This window comes from Benincasa hispida, chromosome 8, assembly GCF_027475165.1.
Source record: "Benincasa hispida cultivar pf3 chromosome 8, pf3_genome.v1.1, whole genome shotgun sequence".
NCBI classification, from domain to species: domain Eukaryota; kingdom Viridiplantae; phylum Streptophyta; class Magnoliopsida; order Cucurbitales; family Cucurbitaceae; genus Benincasa; species Benincasa hispida.
In genome coordinates, this window is record NC_143485.1 from 2,956,892 (window position 1) to 2,972,573 (window position 15,682).

Consider the following 15,682-nt stretch of genomic DNA (forward strand, 5'->3'; position numbering starts at 1 on the left):
GTTTAAACTCTGCATTGTACACGACTGCCAATGCGGCAGCAGCTGGAGGTCTACTCGACAAAACTTATGGCGAGGCTAAGAATATACTTGATCGCATTTCAAAGAATCATGAAGACTGGAGAGAAAGCAATCAACGACTGAGAATTAAAGACAGTGACGCAAGCAAGAGGACCATTAAATCCCTACAAAACCAAATGAATGTGATGATGAATTTAATACAAGGAATCACCATCAGCAGCCCAGGAATGCATAGGGGACAAGTCAATGCAATGGATCAAACGAGTGGAAGTTGTGCCACTTACGGAGAAGGCCATCTAATGGAAGAGTGTTTGAGGAACCCACAGTCTGTTTATTTCGTGAAGAATAATCCTTTTTCCAATACTTACAACCCTGGTGGAGAAACCACCGTAACTTTGCGTGGAAAAATCAACAACAAAATTTTCAACCAATGGCGCAAAAAAAAGGGCCACCAAGATTATTCCCACAAACAAACGGTCAAACAAAAAATCAAGCTAGTAGTTCGTAGGCGCTGCAATCTTCATCTCTGGAGAGCTTACTGAAGAAGTATATTGAAAAGAATGAAATAGTACACCAGAATCAAGCGACGTCTATCCGCAATCTTGAAGGACAGATTGCGAGCAAACTCAAAAGTAGACTGTAAGAGGCACTGCTGAGTTCAATAGAGCTCTCGCGCAACCCAGGAAGTACGGGAAAGGAGCAATGTCAAGTTGTGACCTTGCGAAGCGAAAAGACAGTGGCGGAGGAGAATAAGAAGCGAAGCCGGACTACTTCAGTTGTGATGGAACCACAGACCCCGTTGACTCAAGAGGAGCCAGAAGAATAGGAGGCGATGGAACCAGAAATTGCGTCCACTTCGAAGCCGATAGAACAGGGAACCATGAAAATACAGCTGCCACCATTCCTTCAGAGACTTAAGAAGAAGAAAAATGATGAAATGCAATATCATTTATTCATGAACATGCTGAAAGAATTACATATCAACATCCCTTTCACTGAAGCGATTGAACAAATGCCAAAGTATGCGAAGTTTTTGAAGGACTTGGTGACGAAGAAAACAAGCACAGGTAAGTTCGCAATGGTGGAATGGACGCAAAGTTCAAAAACCATAATTCCACCGAAAATGCGCGACCCTGAAAGTTTCACAATACCCTACTTGATCAGCGGGTTATACATTGGTCAAGCGCTTTGCGATCTCGAGTCCAGTCTCAATTTAATTCCACTTTCAATTTTTAAGTAGTTGAATGTGAGGCAGCGGGTGCCCACGATAGTGACTCTCCAGCTAGCTGACAGATCCCTTGTGCATCCAGAAGGAAAGGTGAAAGATGTCCTGGTCTCGATTGACAAATTTATATTATCGGCAGACTTCATCATCCTTGATTATGAAGCGAACAAGGATATACCCATCATCTTGGGATGACCATTTTTATCCACTGGTGATGCTTATTTTTATAAAGTGATATTATGGATGATATGCATTGATGAAATGGCATTGAGCACTCAAGTTTCCTCAGCGGAATCCAAGTGTAAATTCCACTAAGTTTCCTGGTAAGTCCAGGGTCGAACTCAGGGATTTGTGAAAGCAGGTTGCGTTGGTAATTTTTAGGAAAACTTTACGGTAACCGATAACTCAATTAATTGTTGATTTGTTGTTGATTATGTTAATGAAAAATAAACAAATGCGGCAAATTTGAGAAAATTCAGTTGTGTGATAGATACACTGAGTATGCGGATGAACGGGTTGAGAAGATCTTTAGCTAGCGTTACTTGGAAATGAGTCAGACTATGCGATCATGCTACAACCATGCACAACAAGTCATTTTCCAATGCAAATGTGATGCTCCTAAGTCTAGGACGCATGTGTTGAATGCAAAAGTGTCCATAGAGCTTATCCCTAAGTCTCTACTCTTGTCCTATGCGATGATGCAAAATGCATAAAGGCAAGGTGACCGCATACAATCATATCCTATCTCTACGATTCATGCGATGCGTTGATAACAAATAGTGCTTATTCCTAAGCTCCTATTTCTTGATTATGCATTCTAATCTGACTCTCTCAAGCCTAGATTCTAACCTGACTTTCCCAAGCCTAGATCCTGTCCTTAGACTACCCTCTCGAGTATCTCTAATGGACGAATGAAGCATACATAATACAAGATAATCGCATAGAGTGAAGATTCCTTAGTTGTGCTAGCTAAATGTTTCTCAACCCATTCAGCTGATTTAACTACTCATGCATAAATAACAGAAAGTGAACATAAATAAAGAAGTAGATTCCATTTCGATAAATGAGTGGAGTACAAAATAACAATGGAAGTTAAAGGTGGAGAGCTCGGTAGCAATTCCTTGTTGACCGAAGCTTTTACACTATAAATCTCTATTCGGTTCCAAAGATGATCCTGCTTCCACAGGCGTCGGCCCTTTCTCTGTCCTTGAAGCTTCCGATGCTCTCCCAAGCTTACCGGAACGATCTATCGACACAACCTCTTCTCTCGTGTCCGCCTTAAAATAAAAGAAAATCTAAGAACAAGGCTAAACTATGAACAGACTTCTAAACTAGTGAAATGGTGAACCCCTTTTCTGAAGATTGCCTTTGGTATTTATAGAACATCCAGGGTGAACGGTGGCTTCTCTCTCATGATTGCACAGATGGGACGACTTTAATTCCCCTGATTGATGCACCAAATATTTGTCATCGAAAAGCTGAATGTACTTGTATCGTTAGCGGCTATCAATTTAATTCGGATTCGACTGTCATCAGCTTTCTGTCCCATCGCGATTATTAGCCTTTCACCCAGATGCACCCACCATGTTGTGCTAACCAAGTCGCGGCAATCCTTCTCGGGTGAATATTTGTGAACACAATCACTGCAAAGCCTTGTGGTAATGCTGCGCTCGACCAATGATTTTCTATGATTGCAATTTTCGCCTTGTGTCAACGTATATTCTGCACAAAAATACAAAAATCAACTGCTCTAATGCGATGGATGCATGCGACCGCAATATTATGAATCCGATGCTTTTTGGACGCAATTTAACATGTTTTATCAACGCAATCCAACATTGTTTAAGAACTTAGCACTATGATAACAGGCATTTCTGCCCGTTATCATCTGGTCACATTCAGATTGATGTGCACAAGAGAGAGATCACACTGAGTATGAATGGACAGAAGATCAAGTTTGATATTATCAGAGCCATGAAATATCTAGAAGAAGAAGACCTCATTGAGCCCGATGACGAAGCTAGTTTGTATGAAGAAAAAGAGTCTGAAGAGGAAGATGAAAGAGAGGATGCGGCCACATCCATAGTAACCTACAATGTGATCGGAGAAACAACAACCAAAGAAGAAAAGCTGATGATGAATGACGAGAGAAAAACAAAAAACCCATCCTTGGAACAACCACCGATAGTAGAGTTGAAACCCTTTCCAAACCACTTGAAGTATGCTTTTTTGGGGCAAAATGAAATGCTACCAGTAATAATTTCCTCTGCACTTCAAGAAGATCAAGAAAATGTGTTGCCGAGCATCTTGAAAAAGTACATAAAAGTAACAGGATGGACGCTAGCGAACATTAAAGGAAGCAGCCTCGCATATTGCATGCACATGATGCGTCTCGAGGACAATAAAAAAGGATCGATCGAACATTAACGCAAACTCAACCCTGCAATGAAGAAGGTCATGAAGAAGAAGATAATCAAATGGTTGGATGCAGTGATTATCTATCCAATCGTCGACAGTACGTGGGTCAGCCCCGTCCAATGTGTGCCAAAGAAAGGAGGGATGACGGTAGTCCCAAATGCAAATAATGAACATATACCGATGAAGACCATCATTGGCTGGCGGATCTGCATGGACTACCGCAACTGAATGCGGCGACAAAGAAGGATCATTTCCCCTTGCATTTTATTGACCAGATTCTAGACCGCCTAGCAGAAAATCATTACTACTACTTCTTTGATGGATATGCCAGCTACAACCAAATCATGATTGCTTCTGAAGATCAAGAGAAAACCACATTCACCTGCTCCTATGGAACATTTGCATTTCGACGCATGCCGTTTGGCCTATGCAATGTGCCGAGCACATTCCAGAGGTGTATGGTGGCCATCTTTTATGAGTATCTTGAAGATTCTGTAGAAATTTTCATGGACGACTTCTCGGTGTTTGGGCAAACATACGAAGTCTGTCTCAATAATCTAGAGAAAATACTAAGGAGATCGAAAGAGACGGCTGAACTAGGAGAAATGCCACTTAATGGTGAAGGAAGGTATTGTGTTCAGGCACAAAGTTGCCAAGGACGGACTGGAGGTGGATAAGGCGAAGATTGAGGCGATTGAAAAGCTCCCACTTCCAGCGAACGTGAAGGCTGTCAAGAGCTTCTTAGGACATGTAGGCTTTTATGACATTTTGTGAAGGACTTTTCAAAGATTGCGCGACCATTGAGTGCATTGCTGGAGGCAGAAAGAACGTTTGACTTCGATGACCAATGCCTCAATGCATTCAAGATACTGAAGAACTCATTAATAACCGCACCCGTGTTGATCACATCGGACTGGACACAACCCTTTGAACTAATGTGCGACGCAAGTAGATATTCGATGGGGGCGGTGCTAGTACAAAAGAAGGAAACAATGCTACACCCCATTGCATATGCAAGTAGACCTTGAACCCTGCCCAAACAAATTACACTACCATAAAAAAAGAACTGCTTGCGGTGATCTTTGCACTGGAGAAATTCAGAGTTACTTGCTGGGATCCAAGGTGATCGTTCACACTGACCACTCGGCGATCAAATATTTGATGACAAAGAAAGATGGAAAGTTGAGATTGATTCGATGGGTTCTCCTCCTCCAAGAATTTAACATGGAAATCATTGATCGCAAGGGGACAGAGAACCAGGTTTCGAACCATTTATCAAGATTAGAAAATCTAGAAATTGACCGCAACCAGCCGGAGGTGAACACAACATTCCCAGATGAGTAACTGTTTAAAATTGAAGAGTTACCATGGTATGCAGACGTGGTCAATTTCCTGGGAACTACACAACCCACTAAAAGAGGCGGCTCAGACATGAATGTAAATCATATTATTGGGACGAGCCAAATCTTTACAAGAAGGTATCAGACCAGATTTTGTGCCTATGTGTACTAGATGCTGCTCACCAATGCATACTATCGCAATGCTATGACTTGCTGATAACTTGTAGAAATACAAGTTATTTATGCTGTTTTATTTAGATATTGCGGCAAAAAGAGAGGAAAGTTGCGTCGATGGTATAAGAATTAGCTGAGAAATATGAAAATTATGAAATGTTGTAAACACATACACTAACACAATTGCGATGGCGAAATAGAATGTTTCGGTCTTTGTTTTGCAGGAAATAGGTCACCGCATGCGTTAATGGCTCGAAGACAAAATGTACAACACATCTACATCGCATGCGCCCATCGATAAAAAACGAAGAGATGATCAAAGCAATGATGGCACATGTGACTATCAATCAAGAGCTTTAGAGATCAACGCATTTCAACTGCATGCGGTAATAAAAAAACAACACCGCATGCAGCAATCGATCGAAGATGTGAAGAGCAACACATTCACGGATGATTCTGACAAGTGTACAGCTTTTGGTTGTGCAATTCTGACGAATTGATCATGGAGCAGAAAGGAATTTTCCATTACGCCATTGCAGGAATTACCATAATTATACAGTGGGGACCACAAATTCAAAGAGCCAAGGTCTTGTCTATAAATAGCTTCCTCAAATTCGCTGAAAGATATATTGATACGGGGAGAGAGAGGCTGGTCTAAAGAGACTTTACAAAGTAAATGTGGGAGAACTACGACACAAGGCTGAAAAGTGAGTCTCTGAGCAAAGAATTCTTCCGATTCTCGAAGCTGAAGCTCTGTGCAAAAGGTCAATTCTACCAGGAAAGCAAGCCTAAGAGGGAAGCTTTCCTCTCCACCACATTCATACGCCGGCAAGCACAAGTCTCCGATCGGGATCTGTGTCAAGACATTAACACTCTTTCTGTATTTGTTTTTATTCTCTAATTCATCTTCTGTGTTCATCTTCTTTAATCCCTCATTCACAAACATGTATAAAACGCTTAATTTTAGAATTAAATGTTATCATCGTCATCATTATCATCTCTCTGTCTCTCTCCATACATTTATCATCCATTTTTTCCATGATGTGTTCTTAATCCCCGGGGTAAAAAGTGAGAATTAAGCGAGTGAATCAATTCATGTCAAGGAATCAATTAAGTTTAGCTAAAGCATGCACGATGGCATCTTCACCTGTGAGAGCAGAAGTGAAGATGTTATTCCGCCTATCGAGAGAAGGTTGGAAGAATGCGTTAACTAAAGCGAGAAGTATTTCCAGAGATAGAAACAACCTTGATTTCATCATGTTCATCTCTGTTTCAATATAGACGTATGGGAACGCGGCCGATCACTGAAAGGTGTACGCCAAGGGAAAGCAGAACCTTAGTTGTGTCTTTAACACGATTGACGAACTTGCGATGTTTTTACTCTTTACTCTTTCTCTTTCTGCCTCATTCATAAGACTTGCCAACGAATCCATCGATTCTTTTGTACAACTTCACAACCAGTCCTCGACCCCAGTATCATGTATCATAGTAGTTTAGGAATTTACTTTATCAACGCATTTTTACGTCAACGCAATTTATATTTCTATACAAACAAAAATTCTTTATTCATTATTATAACCGATCGCATGTATCACATTTAACAACAACAATCCCCATGTTCGACCTTGGATCATTCTGAGAAACTTGCGTTGGAATTATACTTGGTTTCATCACAAGGAAACTTGTGACACGCACTACTTCATTGTATACTACGAGCATATCACTATCAATCCATACACTTAGAACGTAGTATCGTATAAAATATCTTTATCGCAAAGCACTTGAGCACATATAGAGCATCATTCATTCATTCATTAGCGCAATAGATAAAGATAGATTCAAATCTTTAGTCAATAAGTTTATGGCAACATGAGCTTGTATTACATTCATCCATCAATAGTGTGTATAAGCGATACAAAACATAACACAGCATAACATCATATACATTCGTATCCTTACAAGTTTATGGCGTCGTTGTCGGGGATTGTAACGGTTAGTATTGAATACTTTTGTGATATTTTGTAGGACAGATCTCTGTTGTACTGTCTGTTTATCGTGAAGAGCAGGCTGACGGTTTATGAGTATTGGAATTGATCCAGAATTCGAAGCTGACCCAGAGATCGAGCGTACTTTTCGCGCGAGGGCATACCAGAACAGAATTTGGCGAAGAAGAGTAAACATGGCAAACAACAATGAGAGGCCCGAAGGAAATCAAGGGGCGAATCGGCCAGCGCAAGACTTGCCATATGGAGGACATTTTGGAGGCCAACGCACAGCAGCAAAGGTGTTACAAAGTGGATATTTTTGGCCAACTTTATTCAAGGACGCAAGAGACTATGCAATGAAATGCGACCAGTGCCAACGCACGGGAAACATTTCATGGAAGAATGTGATACCCATGAGTATCATATTAGAATTGAAACTATTCGACATCTCGGGCATAGACATCATGGGACCATTTCCACATCAAATGGTTAAAAATACATTCTATTAGCTGTTGACTATGTTTCCAAATGGGTAGAAGCGGTATCGTGCGTCGCAAGCGATGAGATGGTAGTCTCCAAGTTCTTGAGGAAGAATATTTTCACTCGTTTTGGCACTCCACGTGCCATAATAAGTGATAAAGGCTCTCACTTTGTTAATCACATCATCAACAAATTGCTACTCAAGTATAATATCCTTCATAAGGTGGCCACCGCATACCATCCACAAACAAATGGTCAAGTTGAAGTGTCCAATAGGGAAATCAAGCTAATATTAGAGAAGGTGGTGAAGCCTTCATGCAAAGATTAGGCAATGAAGCTGGACGATGCCTTGTGGGCATACAGGACTGCCTATAAGACACCTATAGGCATGTCCCCATATGCATTGGTGTTGGAAAGCCATGACACTTACCGCTCGAGTTGGAGCATAAAGCGATGTGGGCAGTGAAAAAGCTCAATTTTGATCTAAAGGCCGCAAGGGAGGCAAGAAAACTTCAGTTGGTTGAGCTTGATGAATAGAGGATTCAAGCATATGAGAATGCCAAAATTTACAAGGAGCGCACAAAACGTTGGCACGACAAACAATTATGCAAGAAAAATCTCCAAGTTAGACAAAAGGTCTTGTTATTCAATTCGCGACTACGACTCTTTCCCGGTAAATTAAAGTCACACTGGTCCAGACCCTTTATAATCAAAGAAGTATTCCCGCATGGTGTAGTCGAATTGACTAATGAAGAAGGGACCCGCGCATTCAAGGTCAAAGGGCAAAGAGTCAAGATATATCACAGAGGTGACTTTCATTGGCCTTCATAGACCTGAGGAATCCTGAATGAAGAAAAATTGAGCGATCCCTGCGTTGTTATGCAACAGAAATTCATCAAGGACGCAATTCTTTTGGAGTATCCTTTTCCTATCTTTGATTATAAACTCACTCTACCTTTTTCTATCCATTATCATTTCTATATCCTTTTTACTCCTTGCATAAAAAAAAAAAAAAAATTGTTAACTCTATCTTTTATTTGACCCTCTCAATATTTTTTTTTGCAATGATCGTGGTGAACTATTGCGGGGGAGCTACACGATAACCGAAAGACGCGACTAGTTCGAACAGCCACCCCAATCGAAGAAATCGACTCGCCGCAAAGAAAGATGTGATCACAAATGATGCGAACAATAGAGCAAATTTGGGGGTTGTATCTATCCTTGACTTTGTTTATTCCAAATTTTACACTTTCGTATCTCATTTTTAACTTTTATAATTTTATCATCGCATCTTCTTTAGTGGGTGTAATCATGAAATAATGATTACTTTAGTAAGTCACCGCATTGTTTTTCTATGCCAATTATGATTTAAATGATGAAATGCATGCCTATATTTCTCATCGCATGTACTAGAATCAACTTAATTTTAGGACAGTCAATTCATGAAATATTTCTAGAAGTGGTCCATTAGCTTTCTTTCAAACTTACTTTTACGAAACCTCCTAAGAGCATCACATGAATTCTTTCAATCTTTTAGCAATGAGGACATTGCTGCATTTAAATTTTGGGGTGAGGTACTTATTTTCAACCTTGCTATTTTTAGGCATTCCAAAAAAAAATCATAACGTTGTAATTGGATCCTACTCATAGTTGGATGTTCGCATGACACCCGTGGGGGCAAGCCAAAACGAAGGTAGGAATCGTGATCAACGCATAAATAAAATGATCGCAACACCGCTGCCAAATGGGCATGAGTTTAGTCTGAGGAAGAGCGCCTTGTTCGTAGTTGGATGTCCGCATGATACCCATGGGGGCAAGCCAAAACGAAGGCTAGGCACTTGGATCAGCGCAAGGTCATAGAAAGAATATCTAAACTACGCAAGGATAAAAAAATCATTTGAAAACACCCTAGTTGAAAAAAGTTTTATTGAAATAAATCATGCGATGCCCTGGAAACAAGTAAAGTTTTTTTTAAGGTTAAACTTGTGGTCCCTAAATTTTAGAAATATTTTAAGAAAAGACCAGGATATGAATTAAGGAGATTTTGGTTCATAAGATATGAATAAGACACTTCAAGAAATCTAGGAAAGAAAAAGGCGGCTGACTCTCTAGAGGAAATCTTTAGTTTATACTTGAGGACAAGCATTGTTTTAAATTTGGGGGTATGATAACGGGCAGAAATGCATGTTATTACAATGCAAAGATGTAAAACAATGTAGGATTGCGATGGTAAAAATATGTAAAATCGTGTCCAAAAGCATTAAGTTGAGAACATTGCGATCGCATGCGCCCATCACATTAAAGCAGCTAATTTATGTATTTTGTACAGTAAAATGTGTTGGCGCAAGGCAGAATTGCAATCCAAGGAATTCAGAGTCTGAGTGCATTAGAAGATTGCAAACACAAAGCTATGCGATCGTATGTGTTCGCAAAGATTTGCTCAAGAAGGTGGCCGCATAGAGACGGAACATCAAAGTGAAAGCTTAATAAATCATAATGGGACAGAAAACTTATGATGGTTGAATCCGAATTTATTTGACAAGCCGTTAACGACACACTATAGCAAGTACACTCAACTTTTTGGTGACAATTAATCGGCGCATCCGACAGAGATTTAATGACATTCCATCATTGCAATCATTTGAGAGAAAAGCTATTCACCCTGAAGCTCTATAAATACCGAAGGCCACCTTCGTTAAAGGAGTTCGGCTCTTGTTCAGCTGTTCAGAATTTGGGAGTTCTTCTTTGACATATACATAAATAGTCGTAGTCTGTACTTTTCATACTTAGAAGGCGGAGGCGAGTGAAGAGAGAAGACGCCAAAATATTGTCCTGATTAGCTTGGAAGAGTGCCGGGAAGCGTTGAGAACAGAGAGAGGGCCGACTCTTGCGGAAGCAAGAACATTCTTTTGGGCAGAGTAGAGAAAAACATAGTGTAAAAGCCTTGGGAAGCAAGGCATTGCCACCAGGCTCTCTATCCCTATTTTTCCATTGTCATTCTGTATTCTAATCTTATTTATAAAATGGAGTTTGCATCTCTACATCTGTCCGCTCTCTTTACATTACACATGAGTAACTAAACTGTTGAATGGGTTGAGAAGCACTTAGCTATCATAACTTGAGGTATTCACGTTATGCGATCATCTTGTTTTATGTATGCGTTCGTCCTTTAGAGATGCTCGGGAGGGTGGTCTAAGAATAGAATCTAGGCTTGGGAAAGTTAGATTAGAATATAGGCTCGGGAGAGTCAGATTAGAACCGTATAAGTAAGAGATAGAAACTTAGAAATAAGTTATGTTTTCTATTAACGCATCGCATGCACCATTGAGATAGGATATGATAGTATGTGGTCACCTTGTATATGTGTGCATCATTCATCATTGCATAGACAAGAATAGAGACTTAGGAATAAGTCCTATCGACATCATATTGTACATTGCATGCGTCCTAGAAATAGGAGCTATGGCATTTGCATTGGAAAATGAATTGATGTTGTGTGTGTATAGCATTATCACATAGCTTGAACGCAATCTCAAGAAGTGCTAGCTAAATCCCTTCTCAACCCGTTCCCCACATACTCACTGTAACTTTCGCTGTATTAACTCTTTTCTCAATTCTGCTGCATAAGATTTATATTTTAAACAAACATACTAACCAACTCATTGTTTTATTTGTCACCGCAAAGGAATCAGAAATCATCGTCGCATACTGTCTCTATAGTCTCTGTGTTCAACCCTGGACTTACTAGGAAACCTAGTAGGATTTATACTTGGATTTTGCTAGGAAAACTTGCATGCACAATGCATACATCACCATCGCAATATACACCATTATTTTATCATATTCACAATGCATCACCTTGCCTTTCCTAGCAGCGGGAACCTTCTCCTTTCCTTATTTCTTTTGCTAGATCTTCTTAAAACCATAAGATGAGTGGGTATACTTAGTTCTCAAGGATGAACCCTTGTGGAACTTTTTGGAATGGGCAACATTTGCCTCTCCTTCTATTGGTCCCTTACCTTTCATAATAGACTGATAAGTTTGTAACTCATTCAAGAAGGTACCTATGGTGTACTATATTTTATTCATAACTGCATTGCTATAAAATTGAAGAAAACTCTTTTGAAGAGATTCTAAAATAAAGGACACCTGACACTGCTCGTTGATGACCGCTCCGTTCATTTTTGCGACATTGAACTGGACTATCAGGTTGAGAACATGTTCTCTCATTGACTAGCCTTCCTTTATGCGTGCAGTGTCAATGTACTTGAGGGCCTCATGCATGATCTAAATGGATGGTTGTCCAAACATCTCCTGGAAGGACTTCATGATTTGACGCATAGACATCATGGCCTCGTGCTTCTTGGTAAGAATGTCAGACAAACTTGCGAAGATATAGACTTGGGCCTTGTCATTGGCCTTCGTCCAATGATCATAAGCATCTTTCAACGCTTAGGATACATTATGAGAGGGGATTGGAGGACATTCCTCCGTCAAGATGAACCACATACCATCAATAACCAGAACCGTAGTAAGGTTAGATTTCCATGTCACATTGTTCTCTCCAGTTAATTTATGATTTTTAAGCAAAGAAATAATTGAGGAATTCATGCTGAAACAAAAAATGACCGTATTAGTTATATTTCTTAAACCATTACACTATCTAATCAATTTAGGAAAAAAACACATTTAATCATAGAACCCTAATTAAACTATTGATTCGTTTTTTGCAATGATACTTCAAAGGTTTAGAGAGATAGCCACCGAAGGTGATCAACTACTCCTCCCCTGAATTGAGACAATCTTAGATAATCACTAATACGAGAATCACTTTTATTCCTATAGTTTTTAGCTACCATTTTTTAGACAAGGATTCATTAACTAGCTTAATTAATCCAGTAACTGTGAGCCTCTAATTTTCGGTTCCTAGAGGTACGCTTCAACAGACTACTGAAAGGAAATACAACTATTAAAGATTAACTTAAGAGACCTTATCCATTATTAGAGTTTGCATTGTTCTGACTCCTATGATCAAGCCCTACAAAGGGATGGTCACTCCAGGACGACAGGCAGGCGGAGCATAGAAATCTCACAGTGAAACTTAATGGAGGAGATTGTAGAATACATTGACACATGTCCCTCTCCCACTTACTATGATCACTTTCCCTATTAACCTTGCTATTGACTCATGCAAACACTTTTCGAAGGAAGGCCGTGCCCAGGGTGACATGAAGTCGAGTATGGATCTCACGGTGTGAACTCTTGGGAAGTGATAGCTAAATATTGATATATCCCATATACCAAATTCTCCCACTAAAGTATTCTAATATTTTTAGGGTTTTATTATACTTAGTTAAAAATTTGGTAATGAATTTATCTATGTCCTTTTAATTTTCTCAATATAACATTTATATTCAATGATTTAACAATACTTTCCTTGTGGAGGTGTTCCATTTCTATCAACTTAAATACCTCTACATAGACAGAACGTTCCTTAAAGGTCCCTTATTGTAAACCCCGAACCATATTTTCCCTACTTAATTATGTTAAGTAGCAATGATAGCTTGTAGAAATATAAGCTATTGTAGCTTTTTACTTAGAATTATGAGGTATAATGAGCAGAACATGCGTTAATTTTGCTAAGGATTCATATGTAATAATGAGCTTGCGTTAATCAACATTAAAAATCCCCGCTAACCCTATATCATGCGTTATTTTGCATCAAAATGTCTATTTTGTAGTTGTCGTAGGAATCGATTGCATGTGTTGATCTTCATGAAGACAAGTTAGTGGCATGAAATGTTACAATTATAGAGCGATGGCCATAATAGGAGGATGATCACAAAGTGGGTGGAATGCATTGATACTTTAGAAGAAACAATCATGAACACTTACCTTTGGAGTATCAAAGAGATAAGATCGTGATGAAATTTCACCTATCGCGACAGGAATGGAAGTGATTCAGAGTGGGATTGTGAAAGCTGTCGACGTTTGAGCTCTATAAATAGAGTCTTGAAACCCACATTCAAAGCAACTGGAAACTTCTTCCTTGGGTAGATTCCTGTGATCACGGACAAGAGCATGAGCAAGAATTTCTTTGAGAGTTCTTCATTTCCACAACTTCCTCCAATTAATGACTGGAGCTTCGTCGGCATAGAGCTCGAGAGAGATTACTCCACCGCCATCCATTGCACCACCGACAGCCTTAACACACATCTGATGGAAGTAAAAGATTGCTTACATCTAGCCTTCCATCTCTCTTCTCACCTCTGTATTGTATTACATTTTGGCTTAAGACATTAACACACTTTGTAATCATTGCATCTCTTTAATTCCTTCAATATCATTTTCATCATCTCATTCTACTCCATCATCTTTTACTTTCACCGCCAAAAGTAAAGTCCAATTTGCAAGAGTTGTCGCATACTCAATCATGCGGCATGGAGATATGATGCATGTAGCAAACCACCGAGAGGTGTGCGTTGCACGAGTATAGTCAGTCAATCCTATTTGCTTAGTGCGAGGCTATCACAATGCTTGTCTTTGAGTGGAATAGCTATAACCGACTGCCCGAGAGGGTAAGTAGTGAAACTCACTAAGCAAAGTAAGCAGTGTTCCTAGAGATAAGAATAACCTTATGCTCAACGCAACCATGTGTTATAGAGATATAATAATGTGGCTGACCACTAAAAGATGTGTGATGCGTTAGTGTGGCGAGCTGGGATTACCTTTGCGACCAAACTTAAGGACTTGATGATATCTCCTCCACGACTCTATTTATCAATGCATCTCATTACGGGTTAACAATTGCCGCATCTCTACCGATTCTCATAGTCAAACTTTAATTGTTCAGTCTGTTTAGCTAGGAGTAGGAGTAGCGCATAGTAATCAGCTTATTTCTTTTTATTTTTATTCTTTGCCTCAAATGCATTACTTTACAATCATCTTTTAGTTTCAAGTCTTCGTGTTTGACCTCGAGTCATCCCGAGAAACTTGTGATCTCGTTATACTTGGCAAGAGGGCAAGAAAACTTGTGATAGGAACGCATGATCATCGTATACATTATTAACGTATACTGCATATTCATCAGACTAACGCATGATCAGCGCATCAAAATTTACACATATCAACAGAACAATTTATCTCCTCACCAATTTTTTGGCACCGTTGCTTGAGACTTGACATCTAATATTTTGTTTAAGTTTTGTGTTTTTGCAGGCCCCCTTTTGGTCTTAGGTGTATTGTGGCTTGTGCGACCAAGTTCCAAACGATATTTGAGTGAAATTGTTGCACCCGAATTCAAAATTGACCCTGAGATTGAAAGGCTATTTGTCGCCTGAGCTGGAAGCTCTGGTGGTCGGGACAATTTCTCTAAGGACGTCTTCTAGACTATCTTTACTTTTCTTTCCTAGTTAACTTATTTAGTTGATTTATTTGATTATTGTCGTTTTGGATTTGCGGCTACTTTTCTTGGATGTGGTGGTGCACTCGCTCCTTTTTGGTGTGATATTAATTTCCTCTCGATGTGTTGTTTTGAAAGAATAATTTTCTCCCTTATTCCATGTATAATGATTTCTTCTGCATGAATTCTAAGTATTGATGTAATCGACACTCTACCTGCATATGTTTTTTCTTGTTATCTTTCATGCGTTATCCTTTTGAAATTCTCTTTTGCCTTCTTACCTTCTTTTGCGTTGATAAATTAGCATCCATGATGATACTTATGTGAATTCACTAAATCCACTAAAAGTCATATGGCTCACCTCGCTTTAGTAGCTTCTTCAAAAGTTTGACAGTCTTAAGTTTTATTGCATGGAAACCTCTGCTCAAACCCGTTTTACCGCATCTCAGAACAATTTTGCCTTCAGCTTTTCGGCAAGGACCCTGCCACTCTCTAAATTTGGGGGTGGGATCGGTCTGAGCAAATGCGTTCAATATAAACGTTATGATAACACTTCAAAAAATGATCATAATAAAAAAATCTTTGCTGTCAGCACAAAAGGGGAAACCCAAGCTGATAAGAGTTAAGTTGTGAAAGGCAC

The 15,682-nt window shown here is 39.5% G+C and overlaps 1 protein-coding gene across 1 annotated transcript in view; it reads left to right on the forward strand.

Moving 5' to 3' along the window:
- The first annotated feature begins 850 nt into the window (after window positions 1-850).
- Window positions 851-15,682, forward strand: part of LOC150034294 (uncharacterized) — a 39,165-nt gene continuing 24,333 nt past the window's right edge. The window contains exon 1 of the mRNA XM_090316388.1: window positions 851-1,038. Within this exon, the coding sequence (XP_090172514.1) occupies window positions 851-1,038 (188 nt within the window). The remainder of the gene's footprint in view (window positions 1,039-15,682) is intronic.